Source organism: Ctenopharyngodon idella, chromosome 21 (genome assembly GCF_019924925.1).
Source record: "Ctenopharyngodon idella isolate HZGC_01 chromosome 21, HZGC01, whole genome shotgun sequence".
NCBI classification, from domain to species: Eukaryota; Metazoa; Chordata; class Actinopteri; order Cypriniformes; family Xenocyprididae; genus Ctenopharyngodon; species Ctenopharyngodon idella.
Genome location: NC_067240.1, coordinates 7,726,722 through 7,740,964, shown reverse-complemented (window position 1 = coordinate 7,740,964; position 14,243 = coordinate 7,726,722). Strand labels below are relative to the sequence as shown.

Below are 14,243 nucleotides of genomic sequence, written 5' to 3'. Positions count from 1 at the left end.
ATCAGACTGCAATTGTCGTTGAATGCAGATAAAAATGCCGGCCTTATTTCACTGTCAAAATAGAGCACAAACATCAGAATGGTCTGTGTGTACATATGAACAGAGATGGGCAGTATTTTAATTAAATGTATTTAAAATACGTATTTAATTACTTTTGAGTATTTTGTAATTTGTATTTTCCTTCACAAAGAAAAAATCAAATGTAATTTGTAATTAAATACTTTGAGAGAAAGTAGTTTGTATTTAAAATACTTAAAATGCATTCAAATATATTATTTTATTTTCGCATACAGTAACTTTCATCACCAGGCTTAAAGGTGATTAGGTCATTTTCGGAGGGGCTAACAATAGTGAACTAGCTTTGAAAGCATAAGATCCCTTCAGAGCGTCTCCAAAGCCACGCCTCCTTCAAAACACATGAAAGTACACAACGGAGAAAAAGCATCACGAGAGACTGCGTTAAACTACCTCATTGGCTCAAAGCACATAACATTACAATAATAATAAACATAAACAACTTAAAGAGCACTGACCTGTAACGTTAGCATCTGACTGCTGCAGATTTATTTCGGCGTTGATAGTGTTGCCATTGAAACGCATAAATTCGAGTCACGAACCACCGTCACGGGTTGCCATCTCTTAATTATGGTAGTTATGGCGTGAACTCAGCATAAGCTTGTTGTTTTGGTTCAGGAGGAACTGTAACGGTGCATTCACACAGGGCATCGGCATCAATGCTTGATGGAGGACGTGTCTGAAGCTTGGTGCTGAAGTGACTGTCATAGTGACAACAGCCAATCGCATTACTTTCCGGTGTTGCATGAATGCATTTGGCTAGCGTCTGCGCTAGGGTATTTGCATAAGGCGATCTGATTGGCTGACGCTTCTGTTGGCACTTGAAAGAGAAATTTTCAACTTATGCCGCAAGCATAGCGAGTAAAGTGACCCACAATTCAGTTCGGCAACGCATGACATCACCCATTCAAAGTAAATGAAAAGCGTTAACGCCGACGTCCTGTGTGAATGCACCGTAAAAGGCAGCTGGTGTTTCGGTAGTGGACCAACGTCTATCTTACTTTGCATAGCAAGGTCAGAAGCAGGTAAAGAAGCTGCTTTTGTGCTCAGTCAAACTGCTTAAAGGTCCTAGTAAAATATAATATCAGATATTATTCACTGAATGTCATTAGGACAGAAGATTAACGGAAATGGCTGGAACTTGTGAACTGACTTGCTAACTAAAGCATGACGTGCGCTGTCTAGTGTTGCGCAGATCGCAGTTATATCCACAGGCGTTGCAGATAATCCACGGATGGGCAGGTCAAGTTATAAAAAATAACATTCTGATTAATTGCAGGGGAAAACACAGTCGGTCGTGTCTTAAATTAATGTAACCGTAAGTATATTCGGTCTGTGCGTTCGTTCTTAAAGTAACAACAGCATAATAAACCTGCTGCTGTCTGTCATTAATGTTAATCAAGCAACAAAAGAAAAAGACAAAATTATTTACTGCTCCTGACTGAATAACTTTAGTATTTTTATAAGGATCATCAATCTATATTTAATTGTTACAATGAGGACTGTGTATTATTTTTACATGATTATTCAATTTCTGTATACTTTAATGCTACTGTTAAATAGTTGTTAGTGCTTTTTGAATGCTTTGGCTATACATGGCAACTGAGAGCAACTCTCTTACATGTCTCTAACTCCACTGTTACTCTCACACTTCAAATGATTGCATGTAAATTTTGTTTGTATTTTTGTATCTTCAAATTACTTGTATTTTAATTAAATACATTTTTTTACAGCAGTGTTTTGTATTTTATTTAAATACATTTGATGAGTAAGTATTTGTAATTTGTAACTTAATACTTTTTGATGTATTTGTGCCCATCTCTGCATATGAAATATAGAAAGACATTTTACTGTATGGATTTAAATGCTCCTTACCGGTCTCTGGCTCTTCTACGATGTTCTGCAGCATCTTACCAAAAGCAGATCCAATGTGGCCCTTTTTAGCAGTGAGCTTCAGCCCTATTTCTACAAGCTGGCCCTTCAGACAGTAACACAGCCAGTCAGAAACAAATACATTATGAAATACATAAAAGAAAAAGAAAAAACACATCCTGAGATTCCTCACCGCTGACTCTCCTCTGTTCTCTTCTGGAGACATCTCATCAATCAAAACCTCCTCTGCCCGCATATCGGCATCTTTCCTTCCCTCCTTTTCCTGTTGAAGATGAAGGGAGAAATTTAATAACTTTTTTCTCATTTAATAACTTTTTTTTTTTTTTTTTTTAAACTCAGGCTTAACTGGAGGTTGAATTGAAATAAATACTAACCCTGAGCTCTCTCATCTCTTTGGGGCTGAAGAATGCGATGTGTCCCTCTGCCTGGTCAGCCTGAAGAGCAATAACATACACCAGCACCAGACATCCTGTAACTGCTCCACGCATCTTTGGGTGGCATAAAAACATAAATCAGCAAGTGTTAAACACATCATGGGAGATAACATAGTGTACTGCTCATGCTTTTGTTGATAAGTTAGGTCCAGTTGTGACGCAAAGCAGTGAGAATTAGAGATAGGATCTATTTTCATGATAAAATCAGGAAGAGTGAGAGAGACAGAGAGGCTGAGAGTTGTACCTTTGTACAGCATGCAGGTGGCCTTCGTGGCAGGGTTTATGTTTGTGTCAGTGGTCAGAGAGCAGTCAGCTTTATAGGAACCCTCGGATCACACTAAGCTCTTATTTACTATCTCTGACGTATGTTTCCATAAACTCCTCCACCTTGACCATGGAGACAAGAGAGGACTTGGCATAACTTGGTTGTAGTCACTCTAGACTTGGTGTATGTTACGTTTTTGTATATTAGAGCTTAGTAAATGTAATTACCCAGCTAACAAAAATATGTTCTAAAACGTTCTGCTCCAGTTTTTTTAAATGCTTTTTTATACCAAAAGTTAAAGGCTCGTTCACATCAAGGATGATAATGATAACGATAAAAATATAGTTCTAAAAAACTTTCTAAATGTAAAAGAATAGCAAAGTCCACACCACAAATATAATGATAACGGCGCAGAGAAACAATATCGTTGAAATCACTTTCAGAACGATTTTTGGGGGTGGGGGGGTGGGGGGGGGGGCTGATGAACGATAAAATATTGACAGCCAATCAGAATCCATTCTGCTTTAACGAGCTCGAGCATTTAAAGCGGCATACGACAAAACTGCAGCGTACGCTTGGAATAAGCATAACGTTACTGTCCGCTGGTGTTGACGCTAATATAGCTAGCTATCGTTATAATTATCTTTATAGTTATCGTTCTTGGTGTGAACGGGCCTTTAGGGAACATTCAATTTTATTATTCTGGAAAACAAGTAGTAGTTTGATGAATGTCCAACTTAAAGGGTTAGTTCACCCAAAAATAAAATTTCTGTCATTAATTACTCACCCTCATGTCGTCCCAAACCCATAAGACCTTCGTTCATCTTCGGAACATAAATTAAGATATTTTTGATGAAATCCGAGGGTTTCTGAACCACACAACGTCATTGCACCTTTTGAGGTCCAGAAAGGTATTAATGACATCGTTAAAATAGTCCACGTGACTACAGTGGTTCAACCTTAATGTTATGAAGCGACGACAATACTTTTTGTGCGCAAAAACAAAACAAAAATAACTTTATTTAACAATTTGAACTGTTGTCGTACGCTATTGACGTAGTGAACGCAGTGCAGCGCTTCCGTGTTTACGTCCGAATGCCGGCTCAGTATTGGCCGATGCTGTACACATGAGCAGTATGTCGCATGCGTGTGATGCTGACGCAGAAGCCGGCCAATAATGAGTCAGCATTCTGACATAGAACACGGAAGCGCTGCTCTGTGTTCATTACGTCAACTGCGTATGACAACAGTTCAAATTGTTAAATAAAGTCGCTATTTTTGTGTTTTGTTTTTGCGCACACATAGTATTCTCGTCGCTTCATAACAAGGTTGAACCACTGTAGTCACGTTGACTATTTTAACGATGTCTTTAATACCTTTCTGGACCTCAAAAGGTGCAATGACGTCGCTGCCTATGTGTGGTTCAGAAACCCTCGGATTTCATCAAAAATATCTTAAATTGTGTTCCGAAGATGAACGAAGGTTTTACAGGTTTGGGACGACATGAGGGTGAGTACTAGTACTTAAAGACGTAAATTTCATTTTTGGGTGAACTAACCCTTTAAACGTTTAAAAATACGCTCAGTGAACAGCATATAAATAACATTTTTGTGCTAACATTCTGAGAACATTAAGAAAGACCAGATAACTTCAAACAAACGATCAATTAAAGTAACTGGAAGAACATTTGTTTATAACTTTGAGATAGAGCCTAGCCAGAACTTTAGCCAAAGTTCTGAGAATGTTCCCTGTTGTAAACTCGGCTGGGTTAAGAATTTTGAGTATTCCCGAATACAACATATTAAAACATCAACATTAGATACAACATTAATTTCCAAGTGTGTGCATTTTGTTGTTTCTAAAGACTCTGCATTCCCATCTGATGTGGATATAAAGTCATAAATTCAATTATCTCTTAAAATATGAAGTCAACACTGGTATTTATTACTGTGAGTCATACATTATGGCACATTTGTCTGATAATAAGTGGATGGATGATTGTGCAACCAACACTGACTCCTGTCATAACTCTTGAAATGTTTCCTGCATTAAATATATTTTGGCAATTTGTCCCTCCTAAACACTCTCAGGCGCATTAATAAAGTTTTATTGGGCAAATGCTTGCAGCATGTATTTTATGGCTTATTCAGATTAAAAGGAAGCGCATATTTAGGTTTTTGAGATGTATTGGATGTGTTTGAAATACTATTAATGAAACACTAATAATAAACACTAAACATTAAATTAGCGTAGCATGAAAACACGATACAGGCCTTGACCTTCTCAACTGTATACAGGCCTAACTTAATTAAAATTATAGAATGTCATCATTTTTTGACATAATCTAGTTTATTGAATTGATATGATTATTTGAATCAGAATGACTTTTTTTTTTTTTACTTTTTGTAATGTTTTATTTTATTTCTCTCATGGGCATCAATTCTACCCTATAATGTTTTTTTTCTCCAGCAAACGGGATGTTGTGCCACACATCTTGCATTTCTAAGCATTTCCAACAGGTGACGCAGCACACATTCCCGCAAAATCCCGCCCTTTTGAAATCTCGCGATAGGCTGCGTGACTGAATCATGTGGGTTTTCGTACTTGAGCGCATGTGAATTTCTTTCCTGTTCAAGTGATCCGAAGGAACGGAACGCTCCCTCGTGCGTGGCGCACGAGATCATTAAACATGGTAAAACATGCAATATTTCTTTATGCAATCTATAGAAATTAGCAGATTGGTATTTTGCAACGTTTTAAACGTGACAACCGTTTTGTATTATAAATCGGGCTTTTATGATGGCCGACGTGCATGTTTGTAGAGATGTGTAGATTTGCGCTTTCTTGCTATTACAGAGTTATTATAATCATTTTTATTAGTTCATTGAACAGCGATTATGCTCTCGCAAGATACAAACCGCATATATGCAATTACTGTAGCCTATTTGAGAGGATAAACAGGCGAATCCGGTAACACAGGGCCTCAGTGTGATATTAAAGCCCACGGCAGCCATTAAATTTAATCTAACGGTTTCGTCATGTTTCACTCACCTCCTGTTAGTGATTTGGACCGATGTTCTGGTTCTGATTGCAGTGCTATGAGATGTTGTTCAGTTTTATAAGGCACGCGCTGAGTATTTGATCCACTGGAGTACCACGTGTTGTGTCTGTGCTAACCCATGCTAATGTGTTTCTCCCCAGCTTCAAGCTCTAATGCAATAAAATCTAAACATGGGTAGTTTATTAACGACTTGTTATCTTCTACTTACGCAATGCTGTATTATCATATTAAATACTTAAAAATGAGGCTGCTTCAAAAGCGAGGCTTCTTTGTCCCTGGAGGTGCCACCACCATGTGGGCTTTATGCACGTGCTGGTGTTGACCTGCAACTTGAACAGATCAAATTCATAACATTTATTTCTATTTGCTAGTTATTAATATGCGAATTAAGCGTTTGGGACTTTGTCCTTTTTGTTGTAACTAGTTATATTTATGGTATTAGTGCTGAGTTATAATCTTACCCTCTCTCTCTCAGGTGCTTTTACACGTGCTGTTCGAGCATGCAGCTGGATATGCATTATTCGCTGTCAAAGAAGTGGAAGAGATTGGAATGCTTCTACCTCAGGTATGTGTATTAAGGAAATGCAAAAGGAAGTACAAATATTTTTGTCCTTCCCAATAATGTGGAGAAGTGTTTAAAGGATTAGTTCACTTTCAAATGAAAATTAGCCCAAGCTTTACTTGCCCCCTATGACTTTCTTCTTTCTGATGAACACAATCTGAGTTATATTAATATTCTGACGCATCTGAGCTTTATAATGGCAGTGAGTGGGATCAATAAGTATGAGCTGAAGGAAGTGCCTCCATCTATCATAAACGCATTCCACACGGCTCCGGGGGTTAATGAAAGCCTTCTGAAGTGATGCGTTTGTGGGGGGTTTACACTTTCTTTGTAAGTTAAATACAGAAGGCGGTCTGGCGGAAGCTAGATATTTTACTTCATAACTCATTAAATATGGATTTTTTTTTTTTTTTTTTTTTTATAAATTAAATAAATGCTTCGCTTCAGAAGGCCTTTATTAACCCCCCGGAGCCGTGTGGAATACGTTTATGATGGATGGAGGCATTTCCTTCAGCTCATACGCCTTGATTCCGCTCACTGCTATTATAAAGCTTAGATGCGTCAGGATATTTATTAATGTAACTCTGATTGTGTTCATCAGAAAGAAGAAAGTCATATACACCTAGGATAGCTTGAGGGTGAGTAAAGCTTGGGCTAATTTTCATTTGAAAGTGAACTAATCCTTTAAAGATCTGGACATGTAATCGTAAGGTTGTTGGTTCAAATCCTAGCCATAAAACTACCATTTAAAAAATAGACCAAATGGATTTGTAAAATGTATTTTCTAAAATGAAATGAGAAATCAATTTAAGTTTAAATAGGCTAAGTGTTGATAAATCTGCCGATATTTAGCTTCTTTTAAATATCAGCATCGTCCGATAAGGTTTTCTGTTTGGCTGATGTGTTGGAAGCAGGACATTTATTTTGACGGTGCCGAGAATGCCAGCGCCTGAGCACACAGCCCTCCCATTCTTCGCCTTCATTAGTTATTTATTTGAGAATTATTCCTAGTGCGCATAAATTTACCAGATTACGAGTGCCCTATTGGTTAGTGTTTACTTCCTTTTATTCATATTGTTTTTCAAACTGTTTCTTTATTTGTGTGAAATACTTTAATGCGATTACAGAATCTAGAATTTGCCATCTAAAGTGTTTAATTTAGAGATTTATTAGTTATTTTTCAAATTATTTACTAATTTATTATTAACTCAAAGTGTGTATATATTGGCCATCCTTCTCTCTAAGATATTGGCCATCAAAAAACAACCACTACTTTTAAATGACTAATATATAATGATTCCTTGGTTTTCCATAGGTGGAGGAAAGTGTCCTAAATATTGGCAAATTCAGTAGCGTAATCCGACTGAGTGCGTTCTTCCCCTTTAAATCCGCCCAGGCTGCTCTGGAAAATATCAATGCCGTTTCAGAAGGTAAGAGAAAGGAAGGTTATTTCAAATTGCTTCACTGAAATGATGTACCTATAATCTGTCAATCCACTGAATTACTGTGATGACAGCATTCCTATAAACTGATCATCTGAGGTTGATTTGTTGACTTGCAAATTGTGACCTCCAATTACTGATGCTTCATTCCTCATCTGATCCTGGCAGGAGTTGTCCATGCAGATCTCAAGTTGTTCTTGGAGACCAACCTTTCGTCCGGGATTAAAAAGAAGCCCACGTTGGGGGTGTCTGACGCTAAGATTGGTGCAGCACTTCAGGAAGAGCTTAATCTGTCCATTCAGACTGGAGGTGTTGTAGCTGAAATCATAAGGGGTGAGCATGATTATTTAAATCAGTGGTTTTCAATCTTTAAGGTGCCACGGACCCCCAAATATGATCGTCCTCGTTGACCTCCCACCCCCCAATCTTAAAATTTAAAAGGCAGCTATACATTTTCATATATAAAGACTGAATTTATACTGCAGTAAATAAGTGTTACAAATGTGTGGAATTATTTAGGAAATTATTTATTTTCCACCCCTAGTCACTGTAGTAGTAGTTTATTGTTGGATGTATTAGATTTATTTATTTTTTTCAAATTATTTTAGTTGGATTAATCCTTTTTATTTATTCACTGATTACTTTTTTTTTTTTTTGTTTGTTTACTGATTCATTAACTTGAAGGAAAAAAAACAACCCTTGGGGGTCCTTGGACCCAAGTTTGAGAACCCCTGGTTTAATTCATTATAATGCAAATCACATTTTCAAACAGTTTTTAACAGCCTGCTGTAATGATGTACCTTGATCACCTGATTTCTGATGTTTTCTACTGAAAAGCTGAACAGACAGGCAAAAAAAAAAAAAAAATTTACGAGTCCAACAGTGATTTGTTGTTAATGCATCTGCTTGTGATCAACAGGTGTGCGTCTGCACTTCCATTCCCTGGTTAAGGGACTCACCGCTCAGGCCGCGTCCAAAGCTCAATTGGGTTTGGGTCACAGTTACTCCAGAGCCAAAGTCAAGTTCAATGTCAATAGGGCAGACAACATGATCATCCAGTCAATCGCCCTCCTCGACCAGCTGGATAAGGATATCAACACTTTCTCCATGCGTGTGCGGTAAGATGATTTTCACTGGACTTTCTTGTAGTTGGATCTAATCCGACAGCCTCCTAATGCTTACCACAGACAGCGCCCTCTAGTGCACTGGCTGTACAGGAAGTGGAGGGACAGTAAACTCCTTCCTCTGGGGTGTTTGGTCCCTCAAACTGGAGCGAATACAACCTGAGGGGGGAGACAAACCTTTGAGTGGCTTCCTACACAAGTTATTTTGAGTTTAGTAATCGTAATTTATGGCTACACGATTAGCCATAATCGCGACTGTGGTATTTTGATTTTGTTTGACCATCCAATTGAAAAAAGCTCAGTTTAACCCTTGAAAATTTAAGAAATGAACAGCCATACTTTTCAATACTCTTCTAAATTGTACTGTAAATTTTTTTTTTTTGTACAGTAAAATGTAGAAGCTTTTGTTTATATTTGAGTAGTAAGTTTTTAACAATAATTTTAAGTCATAATAATTAGAGATTACAATTTTCCCAAATTGTGCAACCTTATCAGAGCTGTTTATAATTCTCTCTTTTTATCTGTGCAGTGAATGGTACGGTTACCACTTCCCAGAGCTGATAAAGATAGTGAGTGATAACAGTACATACTGTAAGCTGGCCAAGCTGATAGGGAACCGAAAGGAACTGAGTGAGGAGACTCTGGAAGCTTTAGAGGAGATCACAATGGACAGTGGCAAAGCTCAGGCCATCCTCGACGCGTCCCGCAGCTCTATGGGTAAGACGAGCTCACTGATGTCATGAATATAGCTCCGTGGGGGATTTTCTCAGGTGTTATGATGTTATTATAATCTGTCAATCCACTGAAACCATGTGATGACACTCACTAACTGAACCTTTGAGTCGCTTTGGCTCAACCAGTTTAAGTGCTCCATTGATTTTGTACTAAGTTTGTGTATCAAATTGTTTTTTCTAAAGGTATGGATATCTCACCTATTGATCTGATCAACATTGAGAGCTTCTCCAGTCGTGTGGTTTCCCTCACAAAGTACAGACAGGAACTGCAAGAATACCTGCGATCTAAAATGGGCCAGGTGGCGCCAAATCTCGCGGCTCTCATTGGTGATGTGGTATGTGTTTGTCAGCAAACTAAAAGGCTCTGATATACTTAAAGCAAAGTTTAAGAACGAACTAGTGTAACGTCATTTCAAAAATCAGGCCAAAACAAAGCTTGTTTTGTTTCTTTCGGGAGATGAACGAGACGTTCTCTGACCTTTATTTTCTTTTTATAGGTCGGTGCCCGTCTCATCTCTCACGCTGGCAGTCTGACAAACCTGGCCAAATATCCAGCCTCCACTGTGCAGATCCTGGGGGCAGAGAAGGCCCTGTTCAGGTACTGGGGCTCCCCTTCCCTGCTGGGGTTTCACACAGCTGCAGTGATGGCAGGGCCGGGGCGTAGCAGGAGCGGGTGATTTGGCGTGTCATTGAACACACCGTAAAGTGATCCTGCTCGATCTCACGTACCCCCCAGTCTGAGCAGCTGCTGAGGGTTTTGAGAGGTAGATACATTTGGAAATGTTGAGTCCGCACGACTCTGAATCCTAATAATTTTTCATCTTGAGTTAGTCCTTGAGTTTCTAGCAGTACACTCTGAGTAAAATTTTGATAGTGATGCGCCGTAATTTCGCACCTGAAAATATTTAACTCAAATTAAAAAAAATTGCCATTTCAGGTAAAGTAGTTTTATGATCCAAAGTAGCAATATGTGGAATTAGTTGGGCAGTGAGCCACTTCTTGAACTTTACTATGGCTGGTTTAATTTAGCACCCGAAAACCCAGTATTCCACAGTATTGTCCAAATTTAATTATCAACTTTTGTTTTTGGCTAAATAAGGTCTTTAATTTTGGTTTCCATTTTTAAAAAAAAAAAAAAAAAAAATTGGTGCATCACTGATTTTAATGTGACTGAGACACCCTCAAAGCTGTATTAGATGGATTTTGTTCTGTCCCATGAATCAGGGCGCTGAAGACCAGAGGAAACACCCCAAAGTACGGTCTCATTTTCCATTCAACGTTCATTGGACGTGCTGCTGCCAAGAACAAGGGTCGCATCTCGCGTTACCTGGCCAACAAGTGTACCATTGCATCGCGCATTGACTGCTTTTCTGGTGAGCATCCCATCTTCTCTCATTTCTTGAGTTGCCACTACTTGGTTCTTGCTGTGATGTTTATATTTTTCGTCAACAGTAACCCACCTCAGTGGATGTTGAGATTGTAATCCTGAGCAGAACTTTGGACCAAACACATTTTCAGCAGTACTTGTTTGTCCTCATCTTTGTCTTCATTCTTTTCACACAGAGGTTCCCACATGCGTGTTTGGAGACAAGCTACGTGACCAAGTAGAAGAACGTCTGACCTTCTATGAGACCGGTGAGGCCCCACGAAAGAATCTGGACGTCATGAAAGAAGCTGTTGCAGAGGTGAGAGCTAAACCAAACCAGGACAATATGGGCAGCTAATTATCAGTCACTTAAAGGGTTTCATTTTAGCTAGCATGCTGGCTATGAAATGTTATTCATGGCCAACAACTAATTATTTAATGTTGGGCAGTTAATGGCATAATATTCCAAGCACACATAAGTTTGATAATTTCATCTTTTAAATGGGTAAGTTAACTCTTAGCACTAATGTTGAACTAAGTTAACCTGAATAAGCTAACAGCAAAATACTCGTGGCACAAAAATAGAGTATATCTGACAATATTGTTAAATCAAACCTCAGACCTATGTCTGAAATTGCGTACTACAAGTAGCTACTTCACGACGTTAAAGGATGTTCTGTGTAGTATGAATGTGTTTTGAATGAAATTTGGACTATATGCATGTTGTCATTATCGTGACCTACAGTGTTGGTTGTGTTGCTTCTGCTATTCACAAATCCTCTCCCATGGCCTCATGGGATAGTAAAGTGCGGATTGGTTGCGCACTTCAGCATCTTATAGGTCATTGGAGAACTTTATTCATACTAATTCGGACTTATTATTTTCAAATACTGCTTTTTGGAAGTATGCATATTCGGATGCAGCCTTGGGTATTTTTACATGTATAATTCTAAGCTTGGCGCATTGCATTCTGGTATTGACTTGTGCTGCTTAAGGCTAGTTAGCTGTTTGTAACTGCTTTTTCCATTGCTAATAATGCCTTTTAAAGTGCTGATTGTGAAGGTTTCTTACTAGGAATCATTGTTACTATAGTTTCAGGAAGTGCTGTGAGTGATGATACTTATCTCCTGACTCCTACATGGAGGCAAAAACTGATTTAATGAGCCTGACACAGCACTGTGAAGTTCTTATTTTTACTAGGCTTGTACAAATGCAAGTACATTGATGGTTTTTCTCACTCGCAGGCTAGTGAGGCGGCTGCTGAAATCAAGCGCAAGCTCGAGAAGAAGGAAAAGAAGAAAAAGAAGCGTGAAAAAAGGAAACTACAAGCGCTTTCCACAGCAGAAGATGAAGTTGAGAAAGCCAATGGTGATGCTGAGGTACTTGTGAATAACTCTTCATCTGTGTTTTTTAGCGCAGGGGTTTTCAGACTGGGCTTCAGGGCAACATTATATAATATAAATTACATAAATGATTGTTGTATTTGGGGGTCCTTGGCATCTTAAAAAGATTGAAAACCCCTGGTCTAGCACATGTAGCATGCCTATACTGGAGGCTGGACCTTCTCATGGACCCGTCTCATATCTGTCATGCTAGAGCAAATCTCCTCCGAACCATTGACAGGCCCGACTCAGTGGGTTTGATCACTGAAGTGAGCAGGACATGATCATCTGAGTATGATAATCTTGTTTGATGTTTCATACATGGTGTTAATGGTTTCCTTTTGTTCTTCAGGAGAACACGGATACAATAAAGAAGAAAAAGAAAAAGCAGGCAGCTGAGGAAGAGATCACGTCAAACGGTGTTGTTGAGGCCACGCCTGGCAAGAAAAAGAGGAAGATCAATGCTGTGGAGGCGGAGCCTGAGGTGACGGAGGAGGCTGATGTGACACAGGTGGAGAAGAAAAAGAAGAAAAAGAAAAAGCCGGCAGAGGAGGATGAATAAACATGTTCCTTCTGACTGGACTTCAGTATTGTACAGCTTTATTTTTAGTTTCATTTATGAGTTGGACTCATGGTCAAGCGTTTAAGATGTCTGTGAGCTATGCGCAAGGAAAATGATCCGTCATGTTTCTTTTATACAAACTGCTTTATTTCCTGTCACTCTCAAAGCACCTTTCTGAAACAGTTCTTTTACGTGCCTTGCTCTAATAAATGGCGGCCCTTTGGCATCTATGAAAACATTTGTTTGTCACCCGAATTTCACTTTAAATGTCACATGCTTCTAATTGATAAAGGCTTCACTTGAAGTGTGCTAGTTTAATTATTCAAGGTAATCTCTGATTTGGAGCTGTTTGTAATTAAGCATATTTTTGTAGTTACACATACTGAAATTAAAATTTGCAGAGACTGTAAATGTGAACTGATATCATGCATGTGGGGTCTACTTAGCTGTTTTTCCAAGTACTCCATCTATTGATTCATTATGCAATGCATAAATGATTGGCATTTAATAAATTGATTAGATTCTGTAACTTAAGCTGTGTTCCTGTCATGTTAATTACTATTAGAAGAGAACTCCTTTGTAAATGTTTTTTAGTAATGCTACAATAAGTCTACAAGTTTTGATACTTGGATAACTCGCAAAGAGACATTTGTTTCTCTAGCTATCACGACTACAGGCAACAGCAAAAAAAATTTTTTTTTTTTTTTAAATCAAATTAATTTAGAAAAGACAAAGGCATTTAGATAGTATTTACACTATTTAATGCAGCTTAGAGGTGGCATGAATAGTTACAATTGTGTATTATGAGATTGTTATAAATGAGATTTGGGTTACACTTTAAGGTGCCCTTGTTATGCAGTGTAATTATACAAATAAGAGCAATATTAACGTAGATTACTTACTATATAATTTAGGGTTAGTTGCTTGTAATTATGCATAATTTACTGTTAAAACTATATTAAGTACGTGTAACGTATAACGGACACTGTAAAGTACGTGTAACGTATAACGGACACTGTAAAGTGAAATCGAGAGGGAGTTTTAACATTAAGTGACATGCCACTGGATGTGTCATTAAGCATAGTGATGTGCCATTGTAGTCATTTAAAGGGTTAGTTCACCCAAAGATTTGTCATTACTCACCCTCATGTAGTTCCAAACTCTTAAGAACTTCAACTTCGGAACACAAATTAATATATTTTAATGAAATCTGAGAGCTTTCAGACTCCCCTATAGACTGCAACGTTACAACCACTTTCAAGGCCCAGGAAGGTAGTAAAGACATTAAAATAGTCAACGTGACTACAGTGGTTTTAAAGGGTTAGTTCACCCAAAAATTGAAA

The 14,243-nt window shown here is 38.2% G+C and overlaps 1 protein-coding gene and 2 non-coding genes across 3 annotated transcripts; all 3 read left to right on the top strand.

The window, feature by feature from the left end:
- The first annotated feature begins 5,222 nt into the window (after positions 1-5,222).
- LOC127503571 (nucleolar protein 56-like) lies at positions 5,223-13,434 on the top strand. Its single transcript, XM_051877547.1, has 12 exons — positions 5,223-5,359; positions 6,204-6,293; positions 7,606-7,720; positions 7,901-8,065; positions 8,652-8,850; positions 9,386-9,573; positions 9,774-9,925; positions 10,088-10,188; positions 10,815-10,963; positions 11,154-11,275; positions 12,201-12,335; positions 12,691-13,434. Exons 1-12 carry the CDS (start codon positions 5,357-5,359, stop codon positions 12,898-12,900), a joined length of 1,629 nt encoding a protein of 542 aa, XP_051733507.1. The 5' UTR covers positions 5,223-5,356; the 3' UTR covers positions 12,901-13,434.
- LOC127504395 (small nucleolar RNA SNORD56) lies at positions 11,012-11,083 on the top strand. Its single transcript, XR_007927364.1, has one exon. It is a non-coding gene; the product is annotated as a small nucleolar RNA SNORD56 (small nucleolar RNA).
- On the top strand, positions 12,062-12,128 carry LOC127504394 (small nucleolar RNA SNORD57). Its single transcript, XR_007927363.1, has one exon. It is a non-coding gene; the product is annotated as a small nucleolar RNA SNORD57 (small nucleolar RNA).
- Positions 13,435-14,243: the final 809 nt, after the last annotated feature.